The sequence below is a fragment of the Galleria mellonella genome, unplaced genomic scaffold (genome assembly GCF_026898425.1).
Source record: "Galleria mellonella isolate WM207_F2 unplaced genomic scaffold, CSIRO_AGI_GalMel_v1 utg184, whole genome shotgun sequence".
Classification (NCBI taxonomy): Eukaryota; Metazoa; Arthropoda; class Insecta; order Lepidoptera; family Pyralidae; genus Galleria; species Galleria mellonella.
In genome coordinates this window covers 11,208,684-11,229,441 of record NW_026442025.1, presented here as the reverse complement: position 1 = coordinate 11,229,441, position 20,758 = coordinate 11,208,684, and the positions used below count along the sequence as shown (strand labels likewise).

At 32.5% G+C, this 20,758-nt stretch overlaps 2 protein-coding genes across 3 annotated transcripts in view; both read right to left on the bottom strand.

The window, feature by feature from the left end:
• Nucleotides 1-8,289, bottom strand: part of LOC113510318 (coronin-7) — a 30,618-nt gene extending 22,329 nt beyond the window's left edge. The window contains exons 1-6 of one of the 2 annotated variants that reach the window (XM_052893720.1): nt 8,195-8,289; nt 7,308-7,680; nt 4,062-4,248; nt 2,684-2,887; nt 1,552-1,773; nt 487-614 (exon numbers count right to left, since the gene is read on the bottom strand). In XM_052893720.1, coding sequence (XP_052749680.1) covers nt 487-614; nt 1,552-1,773; nt 2,684-2,887; nt 4,062-4,248; nt 7,308-7,616 — 1,050 coding nt within the window. In that variant the 5' untranslated portion in view covers nt 7,617-7,680; nt 8,195-8,289. The remainder of the gene's footprint in view (nt 1-486; nt 615-1,551; nt 1,774-2,683; nt 2,888-4,061; nt 4,249-7,307; nt 7,681-8,194) is intronic. The other variant, XM_052893721.1, reaches the window with a different exon arrangement.
• Nucleotides 8,290-9,021: 732 nt separating this feature from the next.
• On the bottom strand, nt 9,022-20,552 carry LOC113520214 (ras-related protein Rab-30). The gene is made up of 4 exons (XM_052893762.1): nt 20,020-20,552; nt 18,070-18,253; nt 17,181-17,332; nt 9,022-16,577 (listed from the first exon to the last, which is right to left on the bottom strand). Exons 1-4 carry the CDS (start codon nt 20,188-20,190, stop codon nt 16,476-16,478), a joined length of 609 nt encoding a protein of 202 aa, XP_052749722.1. The 5' UTR covers nt 20,191-20,552; the 3' UTR covers nt 9,022-16,475.
• Between the last annotated feature and the right edge of the window lie 206 nt (nt 20,553-20,758).

Sequence of the window (20,758 nt, the reverse complement as noted above, 5' to 3'; positions counted from 1 at the left end):
GGGTACCTCTGTCCCATTCGTGTTTTAACCGTAAAGCAGTTGTGTTTGCATAGCTGTGTTTCGGTTTGAAGGGTGGGATATGGCGTGAATTTACTGGGTACAGAGGAATAACACCTGAGTCCTCAGGAATGACAACGCATGGGGGGTATCATGGGCGAAACTGTATACTCTGTTATGTCCATGGTACTGCTCATGTCTATAGGCGACGGTTACCACTTACCATCAGGTGGGCCGTCAGCTTGTTTGCCATTCTAAATTGTATAAAAGAACAATGCTGTATTCATATTATCTGTTCAATCCAGTTCCATTCAAGTCACATTCAATTTCAAAATGTTTCTAGACAACGCAAATGTGTTGCGACCCATGGCACCGTTCATGCCTATAGGCGACGGCTACTACTCTCCATTAAGTGGATCATCAGCTTGCTTGTACCTTACTACCATTTCAAGTACCTTAAAAAAAACCATTATAAAATATTGACCATACCTTTCTGGGTACTTGGTACATAATGGGCACCACAGTGGAGCCCGCGAGCTGCAGCACTCTGTTCACCTCGGCCTCCATCACGCGGAGAGCGCGCTTCGGCACGAGACATGCGCCTTTAGTCTGCTCGCCTATTTATTAAAAAAAAAAAGAACTATGTATTAAAAATTGCACACTTTCTTATTTTTATTACTTCATACTAACACAATAAATTTTGGGGGGAAGGGATTGTTAATAATGGGGTCAAATAGCTCCATTACTAGTAATATACCCTGTCAGATGACCTCCACGTGGTTCCCCTGGAAACCATCGTGGTTAATTCTAGTTGAATGCATCAGGATGGGCTAAATGACCTGCTTTCTTCCTCATCTATAAATATATATATATAAATTTTTGTAATCAAAATTACTTTCCTGAAAGTTTAATTTAAAATCTATTATTTTTTTATCAACCGACTTCAAAACGAACAAGGTCCTCAATTCGGTTGTATTATTTTGTTTGTTTGTTACCTCATAGCTCCGTCAGTTATACGCCGCTTTAGAAAATTCTTTTTTATTTGAAGGTATAATCTTACAGACCGTAATAGATATTCAATAGAAATCTGTTTAGTAGTTTAGTTTTTAAATCAAAATAAATAATTTTGCCACATCTAAAGTTATTTTAAAATTTCTTTCACCTACAAAAAGTATTTCTATTGTACAAGTAGGTAGGTATTATATGTATTTATAATATATGTATTTATGTAATATTTTATTATTTATCTTAATATTTTATTTAACTGTATATTTGTTTATGTACTCTAAATATTAATAGTTGTAGCACTTCAGCTGCCCGCTAACAACATGTTTTCTAACTGCATTGGGTTGACTGGAAGAGATCTCTGTTAGAGATAAGGCCACCCTTGCTCACAATATTTATAAATGCATTAACAATGTAATTAACAAATGCAATAAAGAATTTAATATAATATTATCAAAATGTAACATAGTCTATAATTATTTACGAAAATTCAATCTTACCCGTGGGAAGCCGGGCAGGATCTTAGTAATGTAATAAAAAATTACTTACCAGAGTGTCTCAACCCCTCGATGAGGTATGGCTCGCGATCCGTCAACTCCATGTAGAGAATAGTGGTATCTCCCTTCCCCGCCAAAAACAACATGTTGGTGTCAGGATCGAACAACGGCATCAGGATACCAGTGGAACAGTCCAGTTCCAAGGTCTTCTGGGTTTGCGAGAGGTTACGAACATCTCGAATCATAATCTGTCTCAGTCTGGCAGAGTCGAATCCTGTCAAACAATGTTTCATCGATGTCATATATGGAGTAATTGGGATGGGCAGCAGTGTCCCTCTTAAAACATCTCTAAAAGCCTAACTGCGGTTGCCAACACAAGCTACTGCCAAGCGTGGCGACTACTGGCAAAACTCCTCTCATGGGGAAGGCTTATGCCCAGCAGTGGACAGTTAATAGCTAAAATAATAATATTTGAAGTACTTCAATATTGTACTTTCAAACATGATACCCCATGTATCTTCACACCGAGAAATATTAAATGCTAAATGGGCTATTCTTTTAGATATATACATTCTGCGTCATATATATGTATATATGTGTCGCAAATGTGAGTCCAACTGATAAATTTTCTTTCCTTTTTATTTGGTATACGATCTAAGAAATATTTCTTGTAACAGGCATTTGCAGTTGTACCCATTTGCATTTTTGTTGTATTTTGTTGAGAGAGGGACTGACTGAAAACCAGCGCTGTGCAGCTGTACACATTGCACTGGGACACTCACAGCATCAGCATTTTTCTGGCAATAAATATTGTCTATTCTATTCTATATAAAATTTGTAATCCAATTTCAAGTACTTGTTGCAAAATATGTTTTAAAGTTATACATAATTACAAAATTGATTTTTTGAGAGCACAGGGGGCAAACGAGCATGCGGCTTACCTGATGGTAAGTGACTACCGCCGCCCATGATCACCCACAACACCAACGGCATTGTAGGTGTGCTGCCGGCCTTTTAAAAAGGAATATGCTCTTTTCTTGAAGGTTATGAAGTTTGCAAGCACTTTAATAGTTATTACTCACATGACATATTTATTTTAAAGTTTGGGACACAACTAGATTGTATCTGAATACATATTTACGAGGACACAGCCGCGGGACAGAACGAGTATATTACAAACTTACCTGTGGTTAAAATACGATCCTGATCCCCCAACCAGACGATCCTGCTGTCTTTGATATTCTGATGGCTGTTGGCGACATCGAGTACAGCGCTCGACGCACGAGGGTCAATGATGCGCACTTTCTTATCCTTGCAAGAGGTCGCGATCAGCCGCCCATCTTTTTTCCACGATGACGACTGAATCACCTCGCCGTGATCTTTGTTCACTGTACAATTTTAATGAAGAATGAATTGAAGACAAAACTTACTGTACAGAGTTTTTTTATACAACTTAGAATGGCAAACAAGCTGACGGCCCACCTGATGGTAAGTGGTAACCGTCGCCTATAGACATGAGCAGTACCATGGACATAACAGAGTATACTGTTTCGCCAATGATACCACCCATGCGTTGCCATTCCTGAGGTCTCGGGTGTTATTCCTCTGTACCAAGTAAATTCACGCCATATCTCACCCTTCAAACCGACACACAGCCATGCAAAAACAACTGCTTCACGGTAGAAACACGAATGGGAATTACGGGATTACGAAACACGAATTAAAGGGCTCAATAGAAAATATAACTAAAATAAATAACTAACTATTGCCATCCAAAAATCTTTGTAAGCTACTTTCAAAAGAGAGAAGTTCTTGTTGTTGCGTATATTTAAAGTTGCGCCGTGTAGTCCCAGTATAGAATGGACAACCCTTTCCTTTCCCGTGGGTGTTGTAAGAAGCAACTAAGGAAAATTTATGGTCGAGGGATAGCCTGCAGCATCCCTATTAAAACATCTCCAAAGCTTAACTGCGATTGCAAATTTGCCTGCCAAGCGTGGCAACTAGTGGTAATGCACCCCAATAACAAAGGTAGCCTATAGGGGAGGTATGTGTTCAACAGTGGACAGTTAACGGTTGATGATTGGGGGGAAAGGGATTGTTAGTAATGGAGACTGAGCATCCCATTGCTAGCAATATACCCGACCGACATGAATAGAACTTATAAAACACACTGATGTCTATGGTCCACTTATATCATGGTACACATGGTCCACTCGTAGGCTGCCATTTCTAAGATAACGCTTCTCTACAGGGGGGAAGGGATTGTTAGTAATGGAAAGATTAGTCCCCATTGCTATCAATATACTCTATCAGGTCAACCTCCAAGTGGTTCCTCCTGGAAATCATCATGACTAATTTATCTTTGAATTTATCACGATAGGCTAACTGACCTGCCTTTTCATCATCATCTATCATACCTTACTGGTAATCCGCCAGCGTATACCGTTAGCGCGAGCAGTGTTACCATTCCATTATCATCCATTAAAAAAAAACGCTCCTCTACACCCTGCTGTGTAAAATTACTTATTTTAAGTTATTCAAGAGTGTAGTATGAAAATTTACCAAAAGCTTCTTTCTGCTTGGTCAAATCCCATAAAGCAAATTCATGGCCGGATGCGACATGTATCAACCCATCGGCCACTGGGTGAAATCCAACATTCTCTACTCGCCGCTGCTTCTGTGAGAGCGTGCATTCAGCTGTGGAGAGCGACTCCTTGAGACCCTCCGGTGGGATATGCCACACTTTCACCTAGGACAATGAAACCAGATTAATATATCAAACTAGCTTTTACCCGCAACTTTATCTGCATGACAAAAATATTGGAAATGATTGGAATAAATACACATCTGTACACATTTACAAAATTTTATTAAACAAATTGAGTAGTTTAATGATATTTTATAAATTTGAAGAATAGCATGAAAAATAATAATCTATTTTAACAATAACTTATATACTATTTAAATTTCCGCATAATAAGAGTAGTCGAGAGTAAAAAATCCTTATATCGATAATTGAGTTATTTTAAGCAATATTTAGGATACAAACCCCATAATAAGCTTTCCACCTTACTGATTAAGGTTCATTCCAAGTCTTTAATTTAATCTGTCATTCATTCATCAAAATATTACTAAGTTTGAATGTTATTATTATTGAAATAGGGGCTTTATTTAGGCAAAAAAGCCTGTGACACTACTACCTGTCCATGATCTTTTGTGGTCACACTTTTTTTTAAGTTCGCTGCTAATTCCTATCAGTGATAGGAATTTTAAGATGTATTTTGTAGCAAAGTTTTTTATATCCTCAAGATATAAAGCGAACTCTTTAAAGGAGATATATCGTTTATGTATGAGTGAGCGACAGCCAATACTTAATGTTATTGTTAAATGTTATTTATTCGAGTTTATTTTCGTTTACTAACATTTCTGTAAAGTGTGTGTGTGCATTTGTAATCTTATCAAAGAGTCAGTGATTTTTCCAGTAAATTTATCTGATATTATTACCAAAACAAATATTATAGTGTCATTTTATTGATAAACAATATTACATCATGTAACATTTTCAGTAATGTCGTCATCAAAACAGTATCATTATATTGCCTGATATAATAAAATGCAATGCAACTGCATATAATAAAATTGTAATAATCCAATATTGAACTGTTATATTTTCTTTCTTTCTTTCTTTCAAATACTTCTTCTAATATTAGGCAAATATACACTTTGAGATGCTTATTACCTAAACAGTACAAGTAGAAATTCCTTTCATGGTATAAATCCACCATTACCATAATTATTTAACTCAATGATAGTTTCTGCAGCAATTCTGAGAAAATCTGAGGCACCACTTCTCAAAACCTATGTGTAAAATTAGTATTTCAACTTGATATCACAGCAAAATCTTTATTATAATTTTAATTTGTTATAAGCCATAAAACAGTTATTTCACCAAATTATAAAATTAAAATATTAGGTTAAGACACGGGTCGGCAACCTGCGGCTCTTTGGACGTGATGGTGTAGCTCTTTAGTTCCATACACAAATATTATTTATTTTATAAAAAAATAAAAATCTTTCTGAATGGATGAACGAGGATTTGGCACCAAACTTTATTTATGCAAATTGCTATTTGTTGGCAAAAAAATTTGTGGGTCTTTAACAACTAAAATTTTGTAAATTGTATATATTGACTTTTTCAACTCAAAAGGTTGCTGACCCCTAGGTTAAGAGATATATTTAACGAAATTGTGCCTTAGAATGGAAATGGAACTCTTAAAATATCAATTTAAGAAAACTATAAAAAAAAAATATATAAATTTAAATGACAACTTCCAGAGCTTGATATTTTCGCTCTCACACATACTTAATAGGTTTAAAAAAGTACTAAGTGTTTTGAATAACCGCATATAATTATATAATAAAAGTAACATAAGAGAGTAACATAGCTGTAGTTATCTATGCATAACAGTGTTGATTTTACATTAATTAAGATATGTCTATACACTTCTGTATGATCAATGAATAATTGTAAGATTGTTTGTTGTCCCAAATACAATAAATAAATAAGTATAAAGGAATTTTGTGTTATCCAGTAGCCAACACTGACAATAATCAATTTAATTATTAATAATATTGCAAATATATTAATATTAAATGTATTAGTATTTTCCTTCAGACTGTAATTATGTGAGGACATATGATTTATTACCAAGCAAGTTATCCTTATTTAACCTTTAACTAATAAAATGAGCCTGTTTAAATGTTTCTATAATATCATGGTTAAAGTTTGTTTTTTCAGGTATACAAAGTCATGGGTTTATAATTAAAAAATGTGCATAGTTTTAGTCATTCACACAAGGGCTTTTAGATGACCATGTCATTTTAGACACAGTATATTTAAATAAATACACATAATGCTTTAACATTATAAATTTATTGCAACTGCAACTCAGAACACCTGTTAAATTTCTTGATGGTTCTTATCAGTAGATGATAGCATTCTTTGAACCCAGCAGTAGAATTTACTGCTGGGTTTGGAAAATTATAAAAGATGACAATTTACAAGAACTTAGAAACAAATCTATTACAATGAATATGAATTTGATGAAAAATCTACTGGACTTACAGCTTAATAATAAGGACCTTTTAAGTGTAACTGATTTAGTAGTTTTGGTTGGAATTTATGAGCTTTTAACAGAGGAAATTAAACTTTTTTTAATAGCCTGAGTATTTTTATTAAGCAAGCAAGAGTAAACATATCTGCCTGATAATTTTTTGCAGAAACAGATATATTAAACTTTAATAATCTATTATACATCTGCTTTTTTATTCTTTATAAAATTATAACTATAATAGCTACTACCTAACCTATTACCAACTACCAGTACTATATTTTCTTATCAGAATTCAAATTATCCTATCTCTCAAATGGAAGCAAATAATATTCATTTATAATAATAATAATTTTTATTTTTATTAATTATATCTTGAGTAGTTTCAGAAATTAGATTGAATGAACAATGTAATATATTTATATATTAAGTATGTAGTACTAGAAAATATGTACATAGTTAAAGTACATAAAAAATATGAAGCCAATTTTATTTCATTTTTAATCTGTACACAATGTTTGAATTTCTAGGTCAATGTAACCTCGATACACTAGCTCATTTTTTTCATAACAGTGCATAAATTTCATCTGAAATAAGTGAAATATGCTTTGGAAAGGCACACATCCAATGCTCCATTGACCAACTAGGTTACACTCAAGACAAATTTGCTATCTGAAAAAATTATACAGAAACTCACCAATGAATCCTGGGACCCTGTAAGTAGTAAACCATCATGGAACGGTGAGAATTCCATATCCGTTATGGTATCTGAATGAGCATGGAGCAATGGCATTGTTTTACTCTTTCTTCCACAGTCATCGAGTGGCAGCACAGCAAGACTGGACCCCACATGCTCCCAATTGAAGGCCATAAATGCTGCAGAAGCACAAATGTTGTTCCCATATGTTTGGTATGACCCGACACATATATCTCGAATACATGCTTCAGGCTTGGGCACAATTGGTGCCGCATTTTTGTATTTTGAAGCTTTAAACCTCCAAGCCATCTTTTTCCACTTTTATACAATGTTAATCAGTCTTTTATCGGAATGTACGAATAGGAAATATTATCTGAAAACAATATATCATATTAGAATTAGCAATATAATATTAGAATTTAGCAAGAAAATATTTTGTTAAAAATTGACAAATATTACTAAGTTTATATGAGTATAAAAACACAGTCTTTGCTAAATTCATAGTAGCAATACCTTTTATTCATTACGCTGTGTTTTATAATTGAATAATTTTATAAAGAATTAATATTTAAACTGCAATTCTTGACAATGGATTAAAACTCCACTATTCAATAAATGGGAAAGGAATATCGAGTAATTATTTTTTAAACCTAAAACGGCAAGAATAAACAATATTTTCATGGAATGAAACAGTCCACTTTCATACAAAATTAAACAAGGATGTAGTAAAATGGAATTTACAGTAAAAACACCTTTGTTTTGAATAACTTGACCGGCTGTCCACCGGAAATGGCCTAAATTTGTATTTGCACTCAAAGAAATTATATTTGAAGATAGTATGTAAAATATAACTACCATTACGATTATATTTTTGAAAATCCACTGACCTTATTGCGTATAAAATATCCTGTAATACAAATTTTTGCGAGACACTCCCCCTAAACGTCCGCCATTTCAAAGCGACATTTAATAGTGGTGGATCGATAATTTTTAGAAATGTCAAGGTTTCGTCTTGTTTATTTATAAAAAGTATTTGTTTAATTCATTTTATTAGAAAATGTTTATATTGATCAAATTGTAAATATAAAAAAATCCAGCATAATAATTAAATAGTCCCTAGTTACAATAAACCGATTATGATCACGGTTTATCCAAATTTTTTGTTAATTTCTTTTTACTACATAATATCAATATTTTGTTCAAATACATTAGGAGACTTAACAAAAATATTATTCTTCATTATTTATCATCACCATCATCATACATCACAACGTCATACATCACATCACTACAGATAGGTACGTTCCGTTTCACACACTTAGTAAATAATGTCATTACATTTTTTAAATCTTATACTATTAATTTGAGAATCAAAATAGTTAATTTGAGCCACGAATAATTCATGAAATTCAGTTTTATTGTATTTGATCACAGCATTAATAATAACATCATCATTATCATCATGTTCATTAATCAACTATAAATGAACCGCATTAAAGCGTTGCACTTCACAGGGGAGGACTTAATAACCAAAAACTAATAAAATGGGAAAAGACAGCAATATTCAACACTTGTCTAGGAGGAAGACTAACATATCCCCCTCCCCCCAGCCCCAATAAATTGACCTTATAAACTAAAATAAAACGTGTATTTTAAAAATATGCATTTAAAATATTAAAATTTGACAAGAGGAAAAATAAGAAAAAAAAAAACATTTGTATCGAAAGTGATCATTTATTTATGCGAGTATTACAATAATTCCGTTTCTTTGGTGAGAATTAATTCATTATCAGAAAACATTAAGTAGGAATGTATTTTCAGATCCAATGCAATGATGCCGTGAGGCACGTAATGTCCAAATATAAACAAGATTAATTCTTATTCCGTTAACAATACGGTCTAGATTGGTTTAACATAACAGACATGGCTATCACTCATTACCTTCAAATCATGACAACAAAATTACATTCTGAGCACATTGGTATGGTACTGGTGCAAGATGCATAAACTAGATTTGCGTTCGATAGACACTTAAGTACGTTATCAATATTTTCTAAAAAGAGAAAGAAAACATTAAAAGCGTAACACTAAATCATAGATACATAATGATGTAACAATTATAATTATCCATGGATAAAGTACCTAGTACCAAGTCTAGAAATATGGAATTGACATAAGCTAGAAAGGCTGATTAAAATTACTTTATTCATCTAATACGGATATGGTGGGGGTAATAGCACCATTGAAGGGGGGAAAGGAATTGTTAGTAATGGAGACTGAGAATCCCATTGCTAGCAATATACCCAATCAGGTCGACCTCCTCGCGATTCCCTCTGAAAACTATCATGGTTAATTCCTGATGAATTCATCATGATGGGCTAACTAGCCTATTTTCATTCTCATTTATCACCCTTCACTGGTGCTTCGCCAGCGTATCCCGTTAGCGCAGGCGGGACTACCGTACTATTTACACCCATAAAAAAATATACGGATATGATAGGCATATTTAAAGAGAGAGGGTAAGGTGAACGAGAGCCACTTACTTTTTACCTCCAAAAAAATTAAAAAACTTCCATTTTTGAAGATAAGTGCTAGCATCTCGCCTCATGTCAATTCCATATCTATACATAACTAATATCGCAGATAGAAATATCTTGCTGTCGTCTTGCATTACCCTGCTGTGTAAAACGGTGGGTCCATTACAAATCCACTGTATTATAAATTTAATGATATAACAAAATATACATTGTCAATCTTATTACAACGATATACAGCTTTTTTTAGCCTTCAAACCTTTAGTATCATACTGGCGGTCCATGTTTTTTCACGGAGGTGCCGATAGGAACTTCAACAGGACACTCAGTATGATCACTATCGTAAACAGATAAATTGCTATAGATGTAGTAAAGAAACTAGATATACAATCGATAACATTTGAAAAAGAAACAAAATAAGAAAAAAAATAAACAGTCGAGCTATCTATTACCACTTGCAGGGCAAAGACAAAGTTGTTCCAACTTTTATTCTCACAAGTAAAAATAGTATGCTTGTTTCAAGTCGTTTAATCATTTAAAAAGTCCATTACAGTTTTTATAGTTTTCTTAACAGATTTTTATTGCAAAAAAAGTTAAAAATACAAAAAATATTTTTAACTGTTTATTTTCAATAAAAACCAGTTTTTACCGATTCATAATTTTTACTGTAAAATGTACATTATGTTATACAGATTTAAAATTCGAAATTAGTAATAGATAAACTCTACCTTAACCATAGAGCAGTTTTGTATCGGACACTTACACATGATTATTTATCTAGTTCCTTATCATACATCAATGTGTAATAATTTCACATAATTTCAACATCCATTATTTTAACTTTTAAAAAAAGAATACAAAAAACAATCTCACAACAAAGTGCTATTAATAATAGTTAAAGTGATGTTAAGTAAAAAAAAAACAAATATTAATTCCCAAAAATAGACACCTAAAAACGACAATAAATACAAAGTTAACACTAACTTAAATTTAACAATTTGCTGAAATACTATAATGCAGTAGAACATGCCTATTTTTAACCCTTAACTCATAAAAATTCAAAGGATTTGTTTGCGTAATTGTAGCTCATAAATTGACTATTTAATAAAGGTTTTTCTTTTTTTATTTGAACACTGGTTTAATCAAGATTATTTATATCTAATAAAAATATCTTGAATTGTTCTTTGTGTCACAGGTTTATAAACTTTTCAATTAAATACTTATGAAATAATACTTGTAGTAAATCCAACTACCTATATCACCTGCGTATGTTATAATCATACATTCACACATACAAACCGGAAACACCTCTTCCTATTTATATGTGTAAATATATGATTTGTTTAGAAGCAACAAGTTATAATAAAAAAAGCAATACTGTACAATTAAAAAAAATAATATTTACCATAATAATACAAAAAAATTCCATAGACAATCTTACAACTCGTCAACTTGGGTAGAGAAATAAATAATTATAAAGATAATATACTGTCATTATTTATAACAAAAATTATTTATTTTTCCACATAAACAGATGAAATTGCCCAGTTTTCGACCTAGGCAACCATGTAATATTAAAAAATAACCGAGCCAATTAAAAAGAAATCCAAAATTGGCGCGATCGAAAATCATAACATCTTCACAATCAGGACCTCATTTACACACAGCAACTTGGTCAACACAGCACCAGAGAAATGGATCAATAAATTTCTATTTTTACTATTTTTTTTTCTTTTTTATACAACAAGCTGAGACGGGCCACCTGATGGAAAGTGGTAACCGTCGCCTATAGACATTAGCAGTACCATGGACATAACAGAGTATACTGTTTCGCCCATGATACCCCCCATGTGTTGCCATTCCTGAGGACTCAGGTGTTATTCGTCAGATATTATTTAATAATATAATTAATAATTAACCTGTATATTATACATAACTACAAAATAGTATTTCAGCAATATTACATTCTATACACATTGTCTAGTTAACCATTCCACGAGGCGTCTAATGTACGCTAAAGAATTAGTACCTAATAACAAAACACTAATATTGGGGTCAATTCGGAAGTACCAAAGCTATCCCTAAAATAAAAAAAAATGTTTCCAAAACTATTACAATATGGAGCATCAAAAACTTAATTTTAAGTAGTTTTATTATAAATTAAATTCATATTGATCCCTAACAATCATAATTAATTATTTAATCAGGCCTTGTCTTGACTCGCCAGTTGGTAAGGCGGGTGAGGTAGGGGCCTCGGGGCATACCCCATCGCCCCAGCTTCAAATCCAACATAATCATTATGTATTCTATAATATAGTTTTAAAGGTAGATGGCGTTTGTATCGCTATAATTTTAGTTTTAGAGATAGATGGCGCTTTAAAATCGACCCCGTTTAAAACAACATTGTTGTTACAGTGTCAAAAATGAATATTCACAAGTCCAAAGGAAATAGGGAAAGGAGCTCTGAGTTTTAAATATAGATTGAATAGCCACAGTGTAAAGAATAAGAACAACCAGTGGTCCAACATCTTTGGCATGCCCCAAACAATTACATAACAATGTGGAACGTATTGATCTAAATAGATATATCCGTTGAATGATGTAATTGAGGGTTCTAGTACAGCAATTATAACATTGAATAGCTGAACTTTTAACCTGTATTCTGCAGCCATACATTGCAAATGTTTCATTAATAAATTAAAAAAATAAGATAAATATTAATTTTAAACAACTTATTTACACTGATTCATTTTCAGGTATATCATAAATATAACTACATCATGATTGGTGATTGATCGATTGATGATTGTGATTGAATAATTTCAAAGTAATTTACCTGCAAATCGAACCCAGAATCTCATACTCAATTTGTTTACTTTTATTTCTACAATCTACATATTGAAATATTGTAAATATATACACAACATTTGATATTCTGCATAGGTTGCATATTAGCATGCAGAGCTCAAAGGACCTTCCCCTAATATTCTTTTATCCTACTGGGAATGACAAACACACTGCACACCTGATAAGCAATAATACACATCACCTATACCCATAACAATACCATGAACAACACAATATTCTAATTAAATTAACTTTTTTAGAAGCATTTTGATATTACAACTAAATTGATGTACTATTTTATGTACATTATATATTTTTCTAAACAGAAATTTGTGTGTTCAAATTTAAAAAAAAAAAAATTATTGATATCTAGGATCATGATGCAATGTCCATGGTGCCCCTCACACTTCGCCCATATCCCAGTATAAGTGTTACGATAGATCTGCATTATTATACTTACATATTTAAGCAAGTAAATCTATATTGGTCTCAATAACACTGTACAATTGGTATTGATATGCAAAAATATGATTCCAAACACTATCACTACTCTAAAGCGAATTGACTCTAAATGTAACTATATATATGATTTTTATAATCACAATAAATGGTCGTCACACACAGCACAAATACTATCTGTATCTGAGCAATTAAACATTATTGTATCTGCAGTTCCCACACACGAGATACATATAAACTTAATATCAGATACAGGCAAGTTAACAGTTTTCTTTGGACTGCACCTAAAATCTTGTATAAATACAATATTTTCGCATTATGTATCTAAATTCTAAGTCATATCATCAGATACTCATGTACCTGAGTCACGTTAACAGTTTTTCTATGGGCTGCATTTAAAATATTGCATAAATACAATATTTTCACATTATGTACCTGAATTCTAAGTCATGTTATCAGATACTCGTATATCTGGGTATCTGATGAGATACATGTATCTGGCATTATCTGAGCTGTGTGCGACTATATTAATACATTCGTGACACTGTTACAACACTAAGCATTTAAAGCGAGTGGAATGACCTCGAGACTACGAAATACAATTCTAGTAAATCGTGTTTCTGTAAGGATGTCATTGTCGTTCAACATGGCAACCCAGGAGACAACCCTTTTAAATGAAATCAATCACAGATAAAATCTCAATAGACAACCGAGAGCATTTACGACGAGAGATAAATATTATTTTTTCGAAAAATTCATAGTGCTTATTGGTGCTTTAGAGGTATTAATTAGTACAACTAAGTACATTATATATACACAGAGATGAAATACTATGTGGCTATATAACAAAACCACATTGGATAGATAACTTACACTCCTTAATATTAGATGTGATGAGATCAAACCCATGTTGAAATAAAAAAAAACCAAAAGCCATAGAACCCTTTGTTTTATAATGCAATTTTTTTTAATGGACTTGTAATTGATTTACTTTGGCGCGATACCAGTGAGGGACAATAGGTGAGGATGGATTCGTATGAATTGGCGCATAGTGATGAATTCCTCAAGAATTAGCCATCGTCATCACCAGTAATGATGAACATTAAACAACTATCACTAGTCCCAATTAATAAATCGCCTTTCACACAATTTTATCCCTCTATACCTTGACGTGGAATAAGAGATTGTACCACACATAGTTCAGTTTTTCTTACATTATTATTAAATTCAAATATATTGATATAATTGAATATAATAATAATTTAGAGAAATATATACTTATTCTCGTTATAAATGCTCTTATATTGGCAACAATTTAAACATTATATTCCAGAACAAATACGTCACTATTGTAATATAATTATAAGTAACAATTAAAAAATATAAAAAAATATTTACACTGCAAAAAAAAAAATACAAAAATTGTAAATAGTAAAAAAGCGCTTACAGCTAAAATCAACAAGTACACTGTTTTATATTCACAGCGGTTGAGTAGTCAACGAACTGAGTTCGTTGTCTAAGCATTTCCTTACATGTCTATCACATCTTTTGCCCATAATTATAAATACATTAGCAGCGAATTAATATGCCAATGGCGGTACTGCTATACAAGTCGAAAAACTAGGCTTGCCTCATTAAAATAATATAATAAATACATATATGTAGGGAATGAAAATTTCTAAATAAGTAAGAGAATGAGGTTAAGTATGATAAGTGAAAGAGAGGCCTATAATGAGTGTGAAGGGGTCGACAAATGAAAGGATGAAGAGGCATTCAACATTATCATCAAAAAATCAGCTTTTAACTGTTCAATGCTGAACATAAGCTACCCCCTTGGGGGGTTTTGACAGTAATTGCCACGCTCAACCGCAGTTAGGCTTTAGAGATGTTTAAAGAGGGACGCTGCTGCCCATCCCTCGCCCTTCCTTAAACGTCTCTTACGATACCCAGGAAAAAGGAAGGGGTGGCCTACTCTATGCCGGGACCATAAGGCCAACGAAGAGGCATTGCGACTTAAAAATATATAAAATATTTCCGAGTAAATAAATAATAAAAAATTAATATCTTTCTAATTTCTATCTGAACTCCCCAATTTGTAGTTATTTAATTTACTAATTATTTGTGTCAATGTAATATATACAAGCCTAGCTTTTCGTTTTGTATGACAGCACATAACATTGTAGACAGAACCATGGACTTACAATTTGTCCAAGTCAATAATTTAACTAACATCCAAGTATTTACAGATAGGCAAGTCTGGCCCGATTTATCATATACGATTCAAGCTGACCAGGTAAAAGTTATTTTGATCTCTACTGTCACATACCAGGTCCCCTTCTCTCACTGGAATGAATACTATCATACTCTCAAGTTGGAGTAAACAATACATATTTAAAAAAAAATTAAAAACAGTTGAACGATCCCAGAAATTAGCATGAATGAACATCATTCCACAAGATGTTTATATATTAAAGTTAAAACATAATATGTCATCTTTTTCGTGTATTGAACATTCCTATTAATTTTAATGTATAATATACCCTCATAGAGTATTAAAGTGTCAAATATATAAGATATAGAATCGTGTGCTGTACGCAAAGCGTCACACGTTCCCTGAAGACTTCCATATGAAATTAAAACAAACTATATGTGAAATATATCATGATAATGACCGCTAATGCACGGCCTACCAAGACTAGTTCATCATCAAGAGCTTTCATAATCTTAGCTTTATTTCTGATTATTTAAAAAGTTCTCAGCTAGCGAACTAAAACGTTACTCATAGAATAAGTTCTTTTATTCTTTGTCTGTGGCAATACCATTTCTGTTTATATCACAAAAGCATATTGCATCAATACGCCCTACATTTGATGACAAAGTTACAGAAACACACGTTAACTCCCTCAGTCATAAAAAGTCAAATATTTAATAAACATATTTTAATTATAGTTAGGTATAGTATAGGCTCCACTGACAAGAGTGCAGCTTTTAAATAGAATAGATAGATACATAGATTATAGTTATCTCTTTCTGTCGAAGTAAATATTCATTGGCGGATTTTAGTGCTTTTTTTTTGTGTTTACAATACGTGATATACATACATAAAAAAATACAACCAAAATGAGAAAATTTCTTTTTGATATTAAAAAAAAATGCTAATAATGATTTTAATCTCGTTATTAATAAACACTCGATCATCTTTTTCTTTGGAGCTAAATTCCTAATTTAAAAAAAATTACACAACAATAATTAAAAAAGATTATTTGTTTGCATTTTTATGATTAAGGGCGTAAACGTTATAAATAGCAATGAGATAAATTCGTTTGGTTTACGAGCGGAGACAACAGGAGGTGTCGCCCACTGACGTGGTCTTCCCATTGATCGGTCCTAAACTGCCGTCGTACTTCGGTAACTCCTTGCATTTCGCTTGCTGAAACAATTTTTTTTTTTATGTTAAATGTTGCCATCGTAAACTAATAAATAATCGAATGACACTTTTAAATAACAACATCATTTGTACAATGCAGATGAAAAAGGATTTTAAGAAATTAATTATATGGGTTGAAACTAGTGAAATTACGAGATATCACTGGCATAATATAAATAACCAATTACAGTCACATTACGTTCGCATAAATTCAAATTCAAAAACATCTTTATTAAAAATAGACTTGATTACAAGCACTTTTAAATCGTCATCTTAATATATATGTTTTTTTAATTAGTGAAAATTGATTGGTAACCCAGTCTACGCTATCAGTATACACTAATTGGGCACCAAAAACCAACCAAGAAACATAGGTGAGGATGGAAGCAGGTCAGTTGGCCCATCGTGACAAATTTAATAATTAACTCCGATGGTTTCCAGGGGAAACCATGTGGAGGTCGACTTGATACATTGCTAGCAATGGAGCTTTTAGACATACATTATTCATCCCTTTACTCCTAGTATGTATTATTAAGCTCCTTCTCCTATGGAAAAAGACCCATACTCAGCAGTAGGATGTAAATGAATAGACGGTACAAGACCCACCTCCATCAGTTCCACAGCTATCTCCATGAATAGCCGCTCCACATTCTCGGCCTCTTTCGCCGACGTTTCCAGGAAGTACATGCCGTGCCGCTGGGCGAAATCCTCGCCGATGTGCCTCGGTATCTCCCTGTCCTCTCTGTCTGTTTTGTTACCTGTTAAACACATTAATTTCGGAACTATTGGTACTGCATTCCTGTCATCTTTTATGGATATCTTTTACTAGTTACATCCCGGGGCATTGCTCGCACGAATTGGAATAAAGTATCCTATATGTTAATTGAGAAGATTGTCCATCTATATACCAAATATCTTTTAAATCCATTCAATGATTTGAGTATTATTAGGTTATAAACATTTTTATAAATGCATATTAAGTTTATAAATTAATCTTTGACAAGGTTCAAAATTGGTTTGGTCATTTGGAGAGAATGGATGAAAGAAGAATTCCGAAAGAGATTTATGGAGCAAGAATGAATGGAGATGTCGGTAGGGGCCGCCCTAGACGGACGTATGTTGACCAAATAGACGACGTGCTGAAGAAGGGCCAAATTAAAAGTACCCGTAACCGGCGAGCGTGTATGAAAAGATTGATGAATGTGGAAGAAGCGAAAGAGGTTTGTTTGAATCGTAGCATTTGGTGTTCCATTGTTTCTGCTTACTCTAATGGGAGACAGGCGTGACAGATATGTATGTATGTAAGGTTTAAAATTTAACTTTCTATAAACTCACACCAACATTATTCAAATTCAAATCTATCAGCTACCAGATGACATAGCAATAATGTTTTAAGATTACCCAAACACACCCTGCATTCTCTGCCTACCCAGTCAGAAATCTGCTATGAAGATAAATCTCTAAAAGTGAAAAAAGAATCATACACAGTACTCACCAACTAATATCCTAAGAACCTTATTATTAGCATACTCTTCTATCTCTCGCAGCCAGTCTGGCAGACAATCGAAGGTGGGCTGGCAAGATATGTCATAGACCAAAATAAGTGCATGCGCCGATCTGTAATAACTCTGTGTTATTGATCTGAACCGTTCCTGGCCAGCAGTGTCCCATATTTGCAACTGAAAAAAAAATTAAAAAAATAAAAACTTATTCATACTATTGAACACTTTTTGTCATTGATTCAAATTCAACTGTATAGAATTGACAAACTAAATCATTGTAGACATTTTTGTTTTTTATGTAGGTAATTTTTTTAACCCTGGATGGTAGGATGTAACAAGTAGATATATTTAAGAAACGCTTATAGGAAACTAGATTATTATTTTTTTGTTATTTTATTTAGAGCAGAGACATACATAGTTCATATCTGGCTTTCCATTTAGATGGAGTAAATATATTGAATATTAATATTAGTATTAGTAATATTCTATATATATTATAATGCAAACCAGTGATTTTCAAACTCTTTCATGACACAATTCCACAGCTAACTGAACCTGTATGTATTGGGGGGAAAGGCTTGTTAGTAATGGGAAAGTTAGTCCCCATTGCTATCAATATATCTTATCAGGTCGACCTCCATGCGATTCCTCCTGGAAACCATCATGATTAATTTATCATTGAATTCATCAAGATGGGTAACTGACCTGCCTTTTCATCCTCACCAATCATCCCTCACTGGTGCTCCATCAGTGTATACCGATAGCGCAGGTGGGAATACCATTCCAATATTCATTCATTAAAAAAAACCTATATGTATTTTATTATTTTACTAATAACAAATCTATACATTTGTTGTGTTCTTGAAGATCTTAATTAAGATCTGGTTTTGTTTTATCTCAATACATTATTAAAATTTAATAAAATACCACTTCTACATGATGTATGAAACAGCAGGCAAAAAGCTAGTTACATATAAAATACTAGCAATCCAGCTCAGCTTTGCACAGGTAAATAGAATTTTCCAAAATAATATATATATATATATATATATATAAAAATATATACATATATATATATATATATATATATATATATATAACAATATATAGATAACAACACTCATTGATAATGTAGCTTCCTATAGGTGAAAGAATTTTTAAAATTTATTAAGTAGGCAGTTCTTGAATGTATTCATTACATACAATCAAATCTTTCAACTTTATATATTAGTAAATATTAGTATAGATAGTACATATACTTAATTATTAATTATTGAAACTCATCCAATGGAACAAATAATATGTACTCCTTTTTTTTAAATAATTTAAATAACTAAATTTTTTTAGTTACTTATTGATATCTTTATATAGATTCATAAATAATTCAGACAGTGTAAGTAGTATATTTAATAAAACATTATTGACCCACTAACCTACAAAATATAAGGAAAAAAGTTTATCAAAACTTAGGATATCTTTTTACACTTTAAAAATGTGTTTCATGTGTATGATGTGATCTTACATGATTCTAAACAGGCTCTGATTGTACCTCTTTTTGATAAAATGAATTTAGTTCAAAAATCACATATAAGTTAAACTAATATTGAACTATATTTCTTGGGAAGAAATATTAAACAGCTGATGGCCTTACTCAATTTAGACCTACTCAGTTACACTACAAATCAAGAAATCTGTGATCAAATATAAGATGTTTTAGGTTTAATATTTTTGAACCAAAAATGAAAGTCATCAGATATTTATTATTCAACTATTTATTTAAATAATACAATAACTTTTATTTATGTAAATATTAACATTAACATAATACAGTGAGTGCCGTAATGTTTCATTTATAAACAAAACATATGGTGCACATAACAACAGATGATCGACGAAATACATAATACAATAGGAAGACCAAATATAGAAACGAGTTCCCTTACCTTCACTTTCTCGCCGTCTACTTCGACGGTCTTTATCATGAAGTCGACGCCTATTGTGGCGCCCTGCCCCGGTGGGAATAGACCTTGGGTAAACCGTCGTACAAGACATGTCTTGCCCACCCCCGCATTACCTACCAACACCACTTTGAAGAGAAACTTATAATCCTCCATAGCGAGCACCGTATCACATTCGGAAGTGTACAAATACCAAAGTAATTAGATGAAATAAATAACAATAAATTATCTTCGCCGTTCACTGTTACGCTTTGTTGAATCGACAGCTCGTTACATTACGGCAATGTTCGTAAATTCCATTGGCGTGATATTATTGCAATCAAATGTATATTAGAGATTAGATAAACATAAAAATTCAACTAGGTATCAAAATCACATTCCAAAACAATAGAAAAGATTTCATTTCAAATTAGATTTGATTGAACAGATCGAAGACAACAATGAATGAATAATTCTCACGATGACGGCGAGAATACGAAAATAGAAATAGTCAGGTAACACATATATATTACAATTTCGATATCGACAACTTGCTTGAAATTTTGTTCAAAGTTGCCAGTAGTAACTCGACCAATAATTCGCATACGTATTCTTCAGTACATGTCTGTGAACGAAAACTTTCAAATAATTTATATCATTATTTCAGCCATTATTCGTTCACTGCTGGACATAAGCCTCCCCCATAAACTGCCATAAAGAACGATCCTGAGCCACCTGCATCCAC